This window comes from Hemitrygon akajei, chromosome 1 (genome assembly GCF_048418815.1).
Source record: "Hemitrygon akajei chromosome 1, sHemAka1.3, whole genome shotgun sequence".
Lineage (NCBI taxonomy): Eukaryota > Metazoa > Chordata > Chondrichthyes > Myliobatiformes > Dasyatidae > Hemitrygon > Hemitrygon akajei.
The window spans coordinates 63,695,300-63,712,689 of NC_133124.1; the positions used below are offsets into that span (position 1 = coordinate 63,695,300).

General features: G+C 39.3%; 1 protein-coding gene and 1 long non-coding RNA gene across 2 annotated transcripts in view; one reads left to right on the forward strand and one right to left on the reverse strand.

Annotated features, from left to right (window-relative positions):
* Window positions 1–17,390, forward strand: part of LOC140727142 (uncharacterized) — a 960,223-nt gene that overhangs the window by 367,642 nt on the left and 575,191 nt on the right. The gene's annotated exons all lie outside the window — the stretch shown is intronic.
* Window positions 1–17,390, reverse strand: part of LOC140727124 (matrix metalloproteinase-16-like) — a 210,498-nt gene that overhangs the window by 6,496 nt on the left and 186,612 nt on the right. Inside the window, exon 9 of the mRNA XM_073044421.1 lies at window positions 4,246–4,361. Within this exon, the coding sequence (XP_072900522.1) occupies window positions 4,246–4,361 (116 nt within the window). The remainder of the gene's footprint in view (window positions 1–4,245; window positions 4,362–17,390) is intronic.

The window sequence follows — 17,390 nt, forward strand, 5'->3', positions numbered from 1 at the left end:
TTGAGCGGTATAGACAGAGTAAATGTGATTAGGCTCTTTCCACTTAGATTAGGAGAGATAAATACAAGAGGACATGGCTTTATTGTGAAAGTGGAAAGGTTTAAAGTGAACATTAGGGGGAACTTCTTCACTTAGAGTGGTGGGAGTGTGGAACGAGCTGCCATCTGACGTGGTAAATGTGGGCTCACTCTTAAGTTTTAAGAATAAATTGGATAGATACATGGATGGGAGAGGTCTGGAGGGTTATGGACTGGAAGCAGGTCAATGGGACTAGCGGAATAAAGTTTAGGCACAGACTAGAAGGGCCAAATGGGATGTTTTCTGTGCTGTAGTGTTCTAAGAAGAATTGTAGAGATACATGAAGCTGGAAAAGGCTACAAATGCATTTCTAAAGACCTGAGTGTTCATTAGTCCACATTAAGAGAAATTATTTTCAAATAGAGGAAATTCAGTACTATTGCTACTTTTCCTAGGAGTGGGCATCCTGCAAGGATCACACCAAGAGCACAATTTGCATGCTGAAAGGAGTGGAGAAAGAATCCAAGGGTAAGAGCAAAAGACCTGCAGAAACTTCTAGAACTTATTAAAGTCTCTGCTCATGTGTCCATTATAAGAAAAGCACTGAACAAGAATAGTGTTCATGGTAGGACTGGGACTATATTCTGTGGACAGATGAGACAAAAGTTGAACCATTTTGTAGAAATGGATGCTATGTTTGGAACAAAAAGGGCACTGCACACCAACACCAATACCTCATAATAACATGGTGGAAGGAGCATTATGGTTTAAGGCTGCTTTACTACATCAGGGCCTGGACAGCTTATAATTGTTGAAGGAACAACAAATTCAAAATGCTATCAAAACATTTTACAGGAGAATGTCAGGGTAGCGGTCTGTCACCTGAAGCTTAATAGAAGTTGGATGTTGCAACAAGACAATGATCCAAAAGGTGAGAGTAAATCAACAGGATTGTTTACAAAGAAAAAAAGTGTTTTGAAATAAAGTCAGAGTCCAGATCTTAACCCAATTGAGATGCTGTGGCATGATCTGAAGAGGCCTTGTTCGTGCAAGGTATCCCAGAAATAATGATGAACTGAAACAGTTTTGTATGGAGGAATGGTTTAAAATTCCTCCAAACCAAAGTGCAGGACTGATTAACAGTTACCGGAAAACTAGTTGATGTTATTGCTGTTCAAGGGGGTCACGTAAGTTACTGAAAGCAAAGGTTCATGTACTTTTTCCAACAAATGCATGTAATATTGGGTCATTATTCTCAATAAATAGATGAACAAATATAATGTATTTTGTGCTGTTTATTTAATTGTTTATCTAGTTTTAGGACGTACAAAGACTTGATCATAGTTTAGGTCATATTTGTGCAGAAACAGAGAAAATTCTGCAGGGTTCACAAACTTTTTAACACTTCTGTAACAGTTGCTAGACAGGAACAGCAAGGAGACAAGAAGGTGAGGGAGTCAGGATTGGGTGGATGTGGAGGTGCTAGAGAAGGGGGTGAGTGGAGATAGAATCTTGAATTGGAGCTACTAATGTAAATACAGTACAAAAATGCCTGATAGGGTATAATAACCTCATCTATGTAGGCAATATACTTTTATGTGTGAACTTAATGACAGCATTTATGGTAGCTAGGATAGTTACTATGGATACAATAGCACAATAGAGAATAGCGATCAGTTTTACTATCCCAGGTTGTGAAAAGTTCAGAGAATAAACAGATTGTTGTAATGAGATTTGTCATATGTGAGAAAGGGAGTCATCTACAACACCACTGGCATGCTCTCACACTAGTCCTTGTGAACTGAACTGCAAAAACATACATCATATTAGTCCATGCTAGGACAGATTAGGGTCAAGTATGAGTGAATATGGTATGTAAGCAACTCATTAATTATTTTGACACCAATTTATGTATTTATTGTTGGTTTAAATATTTAGTTATTGATCAGCTGACTGTATATCTTTCTACATTCTATGTCTGGACCAGTGTACAAATGCAGTAAGATTTTCCTTTGTAGGCAATACCGGGTGAACCACAGAAAAGCATCAATATCCGTTTTAATGGGGAAACTCTTATTTCTAGTCATAAGGTTAATTTGTACTCCTGAGAATGGAGTACACAATCTGGACTGTCATCTCAGATTAACACTAGCAAGTCCTGCTTATTAGAGAAACTGTCTTTAAAGTGCAGACTTTCCACATTTTGTACTAATTAGACAAGTCATCAACTTTCAAAGCTTTCTGTTTGGTGGATGCTTTTGTCCTTTAATTTACAGTCTTCTCTTCCATATCCTGTTGTCATAACTCTATAGAATTATCATCTCAAGGAGTGCATATCTACACTTTCACATCATTGCCCATCTTTGTTTCTACCATGACCAATCCACCACTGAAAACTATCTTCTCAGAAATGGACACAAATACCACGCCACAAATGCTAAGGTACTACAAGTCTATGAAAATGAGTGAAAGCCCCAATTGGAATGATAGTAAATCAACCAGATATGATAACCAGCAATCTAGTGTACCAAGAGAGACACAGCCATGGCAACAGTGGATGTTCTTAAAATATTGTCATAACAAAATTGCTTTATGCAGGAAGACAAGGGTTCAGTCTTCAGAAAGAGAAGTTAAAAAGAAACTTGAGAGTGCAATATATGGATGACTTCCAGATATAGATGGATTTGTCCCACATAAAGATAGATTATTTTACCAAGTTCATACTGAATTGCGTAACTTTATGGTGAGAGAAGTCATCTAACCCAATATAACTTCAGATAATCAACTTAATGATTTTTAATATTTATTTAAAACTGAATTAACACATTTCAAAATCCATTGAATTGAAGAAGCTGGAAATGTGAACAAAAACAATCTTTCTAGGAAATTCAGACAATAAGATGAAAGCCATTCAGGAAAAAAAAATTATCAGGGGTATTCTACAATATCAAATGTCCAGTTTACATCATTGTTTACTGGAAGTTCACATCAGGAGATTCAAAGAAACTGTGTCCAATATAAATAAATTCATTTAGTTTAATATAACAAAGGTCCGAGGAAAAATTGAGAATAAGGATATCAGGCCAAAAAAAGAGACTGGGAAGTATAACCTAAAGTCAAAGGGATTAACTTGAAAGGAGGCAAAGGATTTAGAAGGGGAATTCTAAAACATTGAATTTAGCATCTATTGAATGGGCTCCAAAATTTTCCCAAATATACTCCATTCGTATGTCATTCCACTATCAGAATACTTGACTGTAGAATCATTTCAACAGTTCCTAAATTTTTAATGCAAATTGTAAAGAATAAGAAATTAAAAACTTAACATGAAGAAATAAGAACAAGCTGGAAAGACAAGTATCAAGAAAATGTCTGAACATATTGATGAGTAGAATAGATACATTCGACACAAATTGTACCGTGAGGACATGAATATTATATACTTCGAGATGGATTTTTTTTCTTAGATACTTGAATGTGTAATAGCATGATGAAGAAAATCATTGTGTACATGTAAAAGAGCCTAAATAAGTTTGTGTGCATTTATTTACATTCTATGGAAAGATGTACATGTGAAAGGTTAAGCTGCTGGAACTAGTCACCCTGCTAACATGTTGATACAAGAAAATAGGGAACACAAATTTGGAGCCTTAAAATTCAAGAGCCCCATCTATCTGTCTTTTGAAGTACCGTGACTGGTTGCACAATGGCCTGCTATGACAATTCAAATACTCATGAATGAAAGTCATGGATACAAACATCACTGGCACAACCCTCCCCATTATTAGTAATATTTACAGAAGATGCTGCTTCAAGGAGGCAACATCTATCATCAAATATCTCCAACATTCAAGTCTAGCCATATTTTTGCTGCTACTATCAGGCAAGAGGTACAGAAGCCTGAAGTCTTATACCACCAGGTTTGAGATCAACTACTTCCCTTCAAATATTCATTTCTTAAACCAATCGGCAAATCTTTAAGCACTACAGTTTAGCAATAATATGATCATTTTGACCACCTTGCACTAAAATGTATTTTAAAAATCTTTTTAATTAAGTGTATTGGTGGAAGTTAAAGTCAAGGTTTTTTGTTTTGAAGACTACTGCAACATCTTCATTTCCATATTTGTATTTTTAAACATTGGTTACCTGAAAATTTGATTAAATGCACAAGCTTGAACAAGGTAAAAAACCAAAGCAGCTAATCAAGCCTTTATTTGCACTTACCACTTTCTTTGCTTACAAAGGCCCCTTGTGGAGATTCAGGAATTCCTTTCCATATTGAGATAGATTTGGGATAACCACTGTCTACCACATGTGTTTCTTCATTATATCTCCAGTACCTATAAATGAAAATAAGACAAATGTAAACAGTATGAAAATCTAAGGCAGAACTTAGTTATCAAAGATTAGAATTTGAAAAATGGAAGAATGTGTCCTTGAGGAGAATGCATTGAAAAATTAATATGAAGAATGAAATTCCCAGTATTCCATTAAACAGGATGATCTTACATCTGAATAGCTTGGATTTGGTCTGCAATGTTGGATGTGACTTCAGGCCTCAAATAGGACCACCTTTTCTTATTTTATCATCATTAGTAGAATCTCCAATTCTTTTGCATATTCAAACACATATACTAGGTACATATTTTACCTGTACCATTGCAAATAGAGGATATAGTTTATTAGTACTCTACTCCAAGTTGGAACTCTCCGTGGCCAGCAGTGCTCGTGGGATAATTGGACATGTGCTGTATACAATTTTCTGATATTGGTTAGTGAATCACTCCAAGCATGCTGCTGTATTTCTGATATTCATAACCTGCCAGAGGCATGAAATTATTAAAAAAAACCTCATACAGTCCACATTTTCTTTCTCTGCCCTTTAATGGTAGCTCACAGCTCTAGAATAAGTATAGAGCTGTCTATAAGTATAGATGCTTCCTGACATATCTTTGATGGACAAGCTTTCCATTTCATAGTAATCTCCTTGCACCAACAAAGAAGATCTTCTGCTTTTAAAGTCAGTGGAAGCCAACCTCTGGGCTATTAATCCTAATGAATTTGGATTGTGAGTCAGCTCAGTCTAACCGTAGAAAATCAGAGCATGACTATCACCTCACTTCAATCTATTAACCTGTTACTTTATTACAAATGCTTTTAAAATATGCTTATCTAATCTTCAATTCTTTTACATTTCAAAATGAGACAAAAAGCATCAGTTAATCTTAACGTCTCATTGAAATTTCTCTACTTTCTGTAGTTTCTTTCTTATCTTGCTTAACTCTTGCGGCATTATTTTGCTTTTTTATTATGTTCTTTGGTTTATCAGAATATTTTCCTTCCTTTGTTCTCCTATTCCTTTCTTTTTGTTGCTTATTTTTAATTTTTTGATTGCCTTTCTGCTGCCAGTAACTCATGTGGCAACAATTTATTGTCACTGTAACAAAAGAAGATTGTTCAGTACATCAAATCTATTCTAAAGTAAAACAGCTCTGTAACCCTATCTTCAATCATTGTCATGTTGATGAAAGAAAAAGTAGATACTGGAAGTATAAAATCACAAGCATTTTGTATCCTTTTGTAAACTCAGGACTCATGGATTTTGAATCACTGGTTATTCCATCTGGAATAAATTAAAACTTTTGGCTTGAAATACTTGGTTGAATTTAGAAAAATGAGAGGGGATTTCACTGAAACCTGTCAAATGTTGAAAGGTCTGGAAAGAGTTGATGTGAGGAGGATGCTTCCTACAGTGGGGAAAGTCTAGGACCAGAGGGCATAACCTCAGAATAGAAGAATGTTCATTTAGAACTGAGATAAGGAGGGGATTTCTTTAGCCAGTGAGTGTGAATCTGTGGAATTCATTGCCACAGGCGGCTGTGGAGGCCAGGTCATTGACTGTATTTAAAGTGGAGGTTGATAGGTTCTTGATTAGTCAGGGTGTGAAAGGGTACAGGAAGAAGGCAGAAGAATGGGGTTGAGAGGGAGAATGGATCAGGCATGATGAAAAAGTAGAGCAGATTTGATGGGCTGAATAGCCAAATACTGCTCCTAGCTCTTACGGTCATATGTTTTCATTCGTCAGTTAAGCTTAAAAACATGAACTAAACAGAAATGGAAAAGGATGCAGGGAGTTTCCTATTTGCATTGATTTTGTCCATTAACTTGCAAATGAGAATGATTTCAACAGATTTGTTTCCAGTAGCAAATTAATTTTGCAATGAGTGTCAAAGACTTATGTTGAATTTACCAGAACAAGCCTTTTATAGTTAATAAATTTAGACTAACAGAAACCAAAATTACTTCAAATGCTTTGATCAAACTTCTTGATTTTTATGTGCAGTTCTGCACCATCTGATTGTAGGATGAATAATATTACAATGAATAATCATGCAATCATTATAGTAGAGAAATAGGTAATTTCTGTAAATTCATTTATACCCTTCAGATTCTTTCCCATGCCCGTTGCCTTGGGATGTGAGGAAGAACAACCTAAATTGATTCCATTGTCTGGAACCTGGGGTGGGTTGTCTCTCCATTCTATTAGTTCCTTTTAACTTACAATATCTTTGGATTGCCAGCATCTCCTAACTCTGATGAAGGTCACTGACCTGACAAGCTAGCAATGTTTTTCTCCCTCCACAGATGCTGCTCGACTTAATTAATATTTCTAAAATTTTCTCTTTTATTTAGGATTTCCAGCACCTCAATTTCTTTTCAGGATCAGGGGTCAGGATCACTGTAGAGAAAAATTCACTTAGCTGATTTGAGATTGACTGTTAATGGCATTATTGATTCAGATGGTTGTGTTGTCATCTCATTCCAGATACTTTCATCCAAGTATGTAGACTGAAAATGTCAGCAGTTGGAAAGATGTTGGAGTCAACTGTTAAGGATGAGGTTATGGAGTACTTGGTGACAGGACAAGGACAAAGTCAGCATCGTTTCCTTAAGGAAAAATCTTGCCTGACAAACCTGTTGGAATTCTTTGAGGAGATTACAAGTAGGATAGATAAAAAGGGATGCAGTGGAAGTTGTATATTTGGACTTTCAGAAGGCCTTTGACAAGGTGCCACACATGAGGCTGCCAAGTTAAAGGCCCATGGCATTACAGGGAAAGTTACTAAGATGGTTAGACCATTGGCTGATTGGAAGGAGGCAGCAAACGGGAATAAAAAGATCCTTTGCGGTATTTATACCACAGGCAACTATGGAGGCCAGGTCTTTGGGTGTATTTAAGGCAGGGCTTAATAGATTCTTGGTTGGACATGGCATCAAAGGTTCCGGAGACAGACAGACAGACATACTTTATTGATCCCGAGGGAAATTGGGTTTCGTTACAGCTGCACCAACCAAGAATAGTGTAGAAATATAGCAATATAAAACCATAAATAATTAAATAATAAAGTTAATTATGCCAAGTGGAAATAAGTCCAGGACCAGCCTATTGGCACAGGGTATCTGACACTCCAAGGGAGGAGAAGGCTGGGAAGTGGGGCTGAGGAGGGGACAAAAGGATCAGCTATGATTGAATGGTGGAGCAGACTTGGTGGGTCAAATGTCCTAATTCTGCTCCTACGTCTTATGGTCTAAAACTAAGGGACATCTGCATCCATTGAGCTGATACATTAGCTCTCTATTTGTTGTGGCTGGATGTAGATTATCCCTTGGCAGATTTGTTAAGAGGAAGGGAGACATTCCTTGTGTCCTGGTTCATCTGTTATCTGTCAATTCAAAGTTCAAAGTAAATTTATCATCAAAGTGCATATATGTCACCATATACAACCCTGAGATTACCTTTTCTTACAGGGAATCACAGTAAATACAATAGAATCAATGAAAGACAACATCCAACAGGGCGGACAACAACAAATGTTTAAAAAAACACGACTGTGCAAATACAAAACTAAAGAGAAAAAAGAAATAATAATAATAAATAAGCAATAATTATGGAGAAAATGAGATGAAAGTCATCTTCTGGCAAGATGGCGCCAGCCATCAATGATGACATCTTGTAGGCAGCTTACAAAACTACTAGATATTCTTCTTCTAAATATACCTCTGAACTGCAATCAATTGCAAACTATTATTTTCCTTTTAAGGATGTATTTTTGACCTGACTAAATAAACTGGTACTTCTGCAGTCTCCTGTGGGATTCAGCATGGATGAGAGAAGAGAATCTTTTTACTACAGGTCCACAATCCCTTATCCAAAATCCTTGGGGCCAGTTGCATTTCAGAATCCCTCCTTGTTGGATCCGGGACCCCCACAGACACCAAAAAATATGTATGCTCAAGTCCCTTATTTAACCTGTCTCAGTGTGGGTGGACTTTAGGACCTTGCAGAGCACCGGTCCTAAGTACATCCTCCCATATACTTTAAATCATCTCTAGATTACTTATAATACCTAATATAATGTAAATGCTATGTAAACAGTTGTTATACTGCATTGTTCAGGGAATAATGACAAGAAAAAAATTATTTCCAACAAAAACATTCAATAAAACATAAAAATATACAGCTTCAAACGAACCAAATCAAACACATGGTAAATGACTTATTGGAATAAATGTAGAGCATCACTGTCACTATAAAACCTCAGTAAGCTGTCTTTCTGTTTCTTTAAATCATATACAGTGGTAGTTCCGGCACCATATTCTTCAGTAAGACATATTCTTCAGACACACCACAATCAAGCTTCTGCAATAACTCCACTTTCTGCATTATTGATAATGATAGATGCTTCTTTCTCTTTTTCTCATTGTTATCCATATGGGTATCTGCAGCTCTTTATGACATTTTCACAAAGAAATTAAACACAAATTCAACAGTGAACACAAAGTACCAGCGAACAACAAATGCACGTGTAACCAGTACGAGCGCTGAGCCACAACTGACGTCTGACAACCTCAGCTAGTGCTGCCATGTCACACCTGAGTGACGTCAGCTGTTGGTAAAAAAAAACTTCGGTTTTTGGAGCTTCTTGGATTTCAGAATTTTGGCTAAGGGATTGTGGACCTGTATTTGCACAATTTGATCAAGGTGCTTCAGTACTGAACTAACTCTACACCTCTGGCTGCAATCATCGGCACAGTGTTGAGGACATACTTTTGGGGACTCTAAGGTTAATGTTATTTGTTTACATTATTGTTTGCATTATTTGTTCTTTTTCATACATTGGGTGTTTGGTGGTCTTGCTGTGTGGGTTTTTTTCTTTAAGTGGGTTCTATTGTGTTTTCTTCTTTTGTGGCTGCCTGCAAGAAGACAAATCTCAAGATTGAATACTGTGTACGTACTTAGATGGTAATCAATGTGCTGAGTGAGTCCGTGAAAGTGAGTCCAGTTCAGTGGGAACATACCAATGATGGGATAAGTGAAGTTAACCCCTCAGGTTCAAGAGCCTGATGGTTGAGGGGTAATAACTGTTCCTGAACCTGGTGGTGTGGGGCTGAAAGCTCCTGTACCTTCTTCCTGATGGCAGCAGTGAGAAGAGAGTACGTCAGTTTTAAGACAAAGTTCCTCTCCTGGGGACTCCCAATTCAAAGGGAGCTGAGTGTATCTCCTTTCTACTCAAAGAGACCAGCAAACAGAATGAATATGCCGTTTGCTGGTATTGCAGTATGTGCAGGATGGCACTGATTACACGTACAGTGCTTTGTGAGCACTGTGGGCCATATCCCAAAACCAACTGTGTCCCATTTCCTCAATGTATAACTTCCATGTAACCACAGACATTGCACAGAACAGAGTTAAGGGCTACAGGGAGAATGAAACAGAATGTGCTTGAGAAATGAATTAGTCCTAATTCTGCTTCTATATCTTATGGTGTTATGGTCTTATCACCCAGATCAATGCACAATAACCAGGCGAGACCAATTTGCAGCGCACTACTTTGCTTGCTGTATTTCAGATATCAAGATAATTCAAAAAGTGGTGACAGAGTTAAAAAGTCTATCCATTGATGACGGAATTCACAAGAGCAGTTTATAATATCCACACTTGTAAGCAGCTTACATATAGTGAAAACCCTGTTGTCATTAGCATGAGGAACCAAAGATTCCATTGCCTGGATTATTTTACCGAAGGTATGCTTGAGTGATCAGATTAGATCAAGTGCACAAAGTACATGCTGACAGTATTCAGAAACGGTCCTTGCTTTCATCTGTTGGGCAGTAAGATAGGAGGAATATTACAAGGGAGAGGAGGAAATAGGAGAGGAGCTGATAGAAAAGGCTGAATCATAAAAGCCCCTTTCGACTGAGGCCACCCATGAGGAGCTAGCAAGTGCAACACTTACAAGCCTCATCCCAATTACCATTCATCAACTGACCATCACACCTGAGACACTCCTTTCTCCTGTCAAAGGGAATCGGCATCCTGAGGTAGTGTGCAAAAAAAACCCAAACACATTCCAAATTCCTAACGTCAGAGGCATTCAGTTTTGATAACACATTTATTATCAGCTGCATTATTAGAGATTACTGCATTTCCCTCATCAGCTCTCTTTGTTATTTCATTAATTTATTATTTCACTAATCAATCCACACTTGTCCAAGTGATTACTGATTTTGTTCCTCATTATTGTTTTTAAACTTTTCTCCACCACTGAGGTTACAATGACTGGTCTGTAGTTACTGAATTTATCTCTGAGTCATTTTTGAATGAGAATGGAGTATTTGCAATTTTCTGGACACTGGGCACCACACAACAGATGGTTGGAAGATTATGACCAAGAGCTCTGCTCCCTCCCTTCCTCATCAATCTGTGATGCATATTGTCTGAACTTTTATTTAAAGTGCAGCTGACCTTTCTAGTATCTACATTTTACTTAATGTTTATCCCACCCAGAATCTCATCTATTTCTTACTTTGTAGTGATTGCAGCAACATTGTTTTTCTTAAAAACACCTTTTCTGATTACATGCAAATTTTTGGATTCTCTTTTATGATGATGGCCAGTCTTCTCACATGTTCTCTCTCTGCTGATTGTATCCATTTTTACTTTCTATCTGTGTTCGGTTCTGTCACAAATTCTTTCTTGTCTTCTCTTTTGCCCTCTGCCTTTCTGGTCAATCAAGGTATGTGCGTGCGCTTTAATTTATCTATCTTCCCCTTCTGAACATGCATTCTGATAGCTGCTTAAACAATTCCACCTTAAAGTTCTCCCGTTGTTCATTTGCCCTTTTCGCCTGCCGAGCTTTGATTCTAATTTACCTGTGCCAGGTTTGTTATCACAGTATCGAAAATAGCCCTTCTCCCAGTCACAAATTTTTTTAACCATGGATTAGTCAATATGCTCTTCTAAACTTTGTGTATAATAATTATTGTTTCTTAGATTACCCCCACCCCCACCCAAATTGATACTTACTCTGCTTGGTTTGGCTCATTTCCCACAATAAAGTCCAACAATATATCTTTTTAATTTAGCTAGAAATATTTTGATCAAAAAATGTTCTGAATACATTTTAGAAACTCATCAGGTTCCTATGATATGTATTTATAGCTGAAGTCCATTACTATTACTTTATGGATTTGCATTTATCTGCAATTTCCTTGCACACTTGCTCTTCAATTACTTCTCTTACTAGTATGTGGCATGAGGAACAATCTTGGTAGTGTAACAGTACCTCCACTGCTTCTTAACTTTAAACCTTCAGTTTGTGATTGGATATCCTTATCCCTAGCAGTGCAAAATTCCTAACCATTGGTGCCACTTCCCTCCAATTTTTCATTGTCTATGTTTCATTTTTTTTTTAGAAACCATTCTTATTCTTTTTTGATAAAAATGGAATGTTCTGGAAAAAACACATCAACTCTGTGTGAGATTTGCTGTAGTTCCATTGTTCATTATTTTGTTTTCTGGTCAATCATGAGCCAAATATTAAATAAAGGTGAAAGAGAGGATTTGAGGTGAAGCTCCAGTATGTCCATAGCGACTCATAACCTCTTAGCAACACCCCAAGTCCAGTCACAGATACCTGTTAGTTTAAACTATCGTGCAGATTAAAGAGGGCAGGAATGTCCACAGGAGATTATTGTACTGACTAACTTGACTTCAAAACAACAGCAACAATGTTCCAGATCCAAATATATCTATTTGAAAGACTATGTGAATATGCTAGCTAATAAAGGTTACTTTTTGTTATCATCAGATTGACTATTCATAATGTGCTCTTCGACCTTGATAAATTTGGGCAATTTTAGATCAATAGTAGAGTTAGGTGAAGCACAATTACCAGCATGTTATTACAATACCGGCTATGAAGCCTGTAGTTTTTCTTTCTGCATAAATGCTGACCGACCTTCTGGGTATTTTCTGTTTTTAGTTCAGATTTACAACAAACTCTAGTGTTTGTACTTCACAGCTGCATCTTTCCTCTCTTTGTTCACCCCTTTCTATTTACAGTATACCTCATCCAACCAAATCAACTATAATTTAAAAAGCCTTCAACATTTCCTTTAACTCTCAGTCAGCACCAACACAATTGATGTTATTTACTCCTAGGTTTTTGCCCTGTTACACATATTCTTGTTAATTTCTCCTTTTTCCTCACTTCTCTTCTCCTCAGTTAGAAACATCTTGGATCTCTAATTTTTCAGAATTCTGATGGAAGATAATTGATCCAAAACATTAATTCCATTGCTCCATTTGGCTCTAACATAAAGTGCTTCGAGAGGCACCACATTGACTCCATCTTTCCAGACAACCCTAAGCCATTGTAATTTGCCTACCTCTGAAACAGATCAATGGCATATACCACCTCCCTCATCTTCACTCATATATGGAGTATCTGGGCAGTAAAGACACCAACCTTTACCTTTTTTTATTGACTACAGCCTCAGTCCTCAATAGTATAATTCCAAGTAAACTCATTTCTAAACTAGACCCGGCACTTGACATTTCCCTTTGTAACTGGATCCTTGATTTCCTGATGAACACCCTGCCAAATGTAAAAATGTTATTCCCTATTCCCAGTTCCTCCGTCTCTACTGCATCTGCTCCAAGGATGAGGCTTTCCGTTCCAGGACATCCCAAATGTCCTCTTTCTTTAAGAATCGTGGTTGCCCTTCTGCCGTCATCAATGATGCCCTCACCCGCATCTCCTCCATTTCCCGCACTTCGGCCCTCACCCCATCCTCCCGTCACCACATCAGGGACCGTGTCCCCCTTGTCCTCACCTATCACCCCACCAGCCTCCGGATCCAGCATATTATCCTCCGCAACATCCGCCACCTTCAACAGGACCCCACTGCTAAGGACATCTTTCCCTCTCTACCCCTCTCTGCTTTTCACAGGGGTCGTTCCCTCCGTGACTGCCTGGTCCACACGTCCCTCCCCACAGATCTCCCACCTGGCACTTATCCCTGCAAGTGTAAGTGCTACACTTGTCCCACACCTCCCTCCTTACCACCATTCCGGGCCCCAGACAGTCCTTCCAGGTGAGGCAACACTTCACCTGTGAGTCTGTTGGGGTAATCTATTGCATCCAGTGCTCCCGGTGCGGCCTCCTCTACACTGGCGAGACCCAACGCAGATTGGGGGGACCACTTCGTCGAGCACCTACGCTCTGTCCGCCACAACAGACAAGATCTCCCAGTTGCCACCCACTTCAACTCTGCTTCACATTCCCACTTGGATATGTCCATACATGGCCTCCTTTACCGCCACGATGAGGCCAAACTCAGGTTGGAGGAGCAACACCTCATATACCGTCTGGGTAGTCTCCAGCCCCTTGGTATGAACATCGAATTCTCCAACTTCTGGTAATTCGCTCCCTCTCCCTTCCACCATTCCACTTTCACTCTGCCTCCTCTTCTAGCTGCCTATTACCTCTCTCATGATTCTGCCTTCTTCTACTACCCATATAGTGCTTTCCCCTTTCATTCCTTCTTCACCTCTCCTGCCTATCCCCTCCCAGTCCTTAAATCTTTCCTCTGATTGGTTTTTCACCCTCCCCCCACCTTCTTTATAGGGCCCCTCCCCCCACCTTCTTTATAGGGCCCCTCCCCCCACCTTCTTTATAGGGCCCCTGCCCCCTCCTTCTTCAGTCCTGATGAAGGGTCTCGGCCCGAAACGTTGATTGCTCCTTTCAATGGATGCTGCCCGACCTGCTGAGTTCATCCAGCTTGTTTGTACATCTTGATTTGACCACAGCATCTGCAGGGTACTTTATGTTTAGCAATCAGTAAGGATATGCAGCAAGGCCTCCACCATGATTATCCTCAACACTGGTACCCCATGAGGTTGCATCCTCAGCTCCCTCCTCTACTCCATGTTCACTCATGCTTCTGTTGCCAGATTCTGCTCTAATTCCATCTACAAGTTTGCAGATGACAACACCGGTGTTAACGGTATCTCAAGTAAGAATGAGTCGACTTCAGGAAGAGGGTGGTACATACAGTATACTCCCGGTTACATTAAAGCACCATCCTAGTCTAACCACGTTGATGCTGTGGCCAAGAAAACTCACTAGTGCCTCTGCTTTCTCAAGAGAGGATAAAAGTTAGCATGTTCTCTTCAGCGCTCGGCAATTTTTACTGATGCTCCATAGAAAGCACCCTATCTGGATGCATCACAGCTTAGTGTTGCAACTGCTCTGATGGTACCACAGAAAACCGGAGAGAGTTCAAAACAGCCTCCTCTCTGTTAACTCTGTTTGTTACCTCGATAAAGCAGTCAACATAATCAAAGACCCCATCCACCCTAGACATTCAATCTTCTTCTCCCACCCATTGTCCAGAAGATATAAAAGCTTAAAAACCCATACCACCAGGCTCAAGAACAACTGAAACGATGTGACTATTATTATGAGTCCACAGTCGATGCCATTTCATGGGCACTTCACTCAACCCTGAAATATCTGGACAGCAAAACCAAAAACATCAGGACATTCATTATCAACAACAGCTCGGCATGCATTATTATTATCTCTTCAAAACCAATCAATAAGCTTTAAAGCCTTGGTCTCAGCACCTCTTTGTGAAAGTGCATCCTCAAGTTCCTCTCTTGTTAACCTCACTCAGTTCAAATTCGCAAGAACATCATCTCCACAATCTCCATCAGCACAGGTGCACCACAACGCTGTGTGCATTGCCCTCTGCTCTCCTCGCTTTATACTTCATGACTGTGAGGCTAAGTACAGCTCCAATGCAATATTTATGTTTGCACGCGATACCACTGTCATTGGCTGAATCAAAGCTGGGGACAAATCAGCAGTTAGGAGGGAGATTGAAATCTGGATAAGTGGTCCACCACAATGACCTCTCACTACATGTCAGAAGGACCAAGAAGCTGATTATTGACCAGAAGGATTAAACCAGAGGTCCATGTGCTAGTCCTCATCAGGGGATCAGAGTTGGAGAGGGTCAGCAACTTTAAACTCCTCAGTGTTATCATTTCAGAGGATCTGGCCTGGGCCTAGCATGTTAGTGCAATTATGAAGAAAGCACAGCAGCTATTTCTAAGAATTTCAGAAAATTCCTAAGAATTTGTGAAAATTCAGCATGACATCTAAAACTCTGATAAACTTTAATAGATGTACCGTGGAGAGTATATTGATTGACCTGGTATGGAAACACCAATGCCCTTGAATGCAAAGGCCTACAAAAAGTAATGGATTTTGCCCAGTCCTTCACAGAAGAAGCCTTCCCCACCACTGAGCTCATTTACATTGAATGCTGTCACAGGAAAGCAGCATCCAGGCCATGCTCTTTTCTCACTGCTGCTGATGGTACAGGAACATCAGGACCAACACCACCTGGTTCAGGAACAGTTACCACCCTCAATCATCAGGCTCTTGAACTGGAGGAGATACAGTTTGGTACCGATAGTGTCGCAGGAGTTGCCAGTCAGCATTGAACTTATTAATTCTATTGTGTTTCTTGGAATTACTCAGTATGCTCACAAGAAAATGAATCTCAGGCTTGAATATGGTGAATCTTTGATAATAAATTTACTATGAACTATTGAACAGTTTCTTAATCCCTCAATCTATTGCATTATGACTCACACGTTATTGTCTATCTGTAATGTACTTTCTTTTACACTCTTATTGTTTTACTTGTTGAATTGATCTTTATGAATAATATGCAAGACAAGTTTCTGTGTATACATACATACATATATATATATATATATATATACACACACATACACACACACACACACACACACACATCTATACATATCTGTATATATGGAAATAATGAAGCAATTTACCAAATTCTCTCCACAAATACTCCATGACCTGCTGAGTACTTGCAATATTTTCTGTTTTCATTTTATATTTCCAGCAACTGCAGCAATTTTGCTTTTTGGTAAAGATAGACAATAGACAATAGATGCAGAAGTAGACCATTCGGCCCTTCGAGCCTGCACCACCATTTTGAGACTATGGCTGATCATCTACTATCAATACCCGGTTCCTGCCTTGTCCCCATATCCCTTGATTCCCCTATCCATAAGATAACTATCTAGCTCCTTCTTGAAAGCATCCAGAGAATTGGCCTCCACTGCCTTCCAAGGCAGTGTATTCCAGACCCCCACAACTCTCTGGGAGAAGACGTTTTTCCTTAACTCTGTCCTAAATGACCTACCCCTTATTCTCAAACCATGCCCTCTGGTACTGGACTCTCCCACCATCTGGAACATATTTCCTACCTCTATCTTGTCCAATCCCTTAATAATCTTATACGTTGCAATCAGATCCCCTCTCAATCTCCTTAATTCCAGCATGTACGAGCCCAGTCTCTCTAACCTCTCTGCGTAAGACAGTCCTGACACCCCAGGAATTAACCTTGTGAATCTACTCTGCACTTCCTCTACAGCCAGGATGTCCTTCCTTAACCCTGGAGACCAAAACTGTACACAATACTCCAGGTGTGGTCTCACCAGGGCTCTGTACAAATGCAAGAGGATTTCCTTGCTCTTGTACTCAATTCCCTTTGTAATAAAGGCCATCATTCCATTAGCCTTCTTCACTGCCTGCTGCACTTGCTCATTCACCTTCAGTGACTGATGAACAAGGACTCCTAGATCTCTTTGTATTTCTCCCTTACCTAATTTTACACCATTCAGATAATAATCTGCCTTCCTGTTCTTACTCCCAAGGTGGATAACCTCACACTTATTCACATTAAACATCATCTGCCAAGTGTCTGCCCACTCACCCAGCCTATCCAAGTCACCCTGAATTCTCCTAACATCTTCATCACATGTCACACTGCCACCCAGCTTAGTATCATCAGCAAACTTGCTGATGTTATTCTCAAAGCCTTCATCTAAATCGTTGACGTAAATCGTAAACAGCTGTGGTCCCAATACCGAGCCCTGTGGCACCCCACTAGTCACCACCTGCATTTCTGAGAAA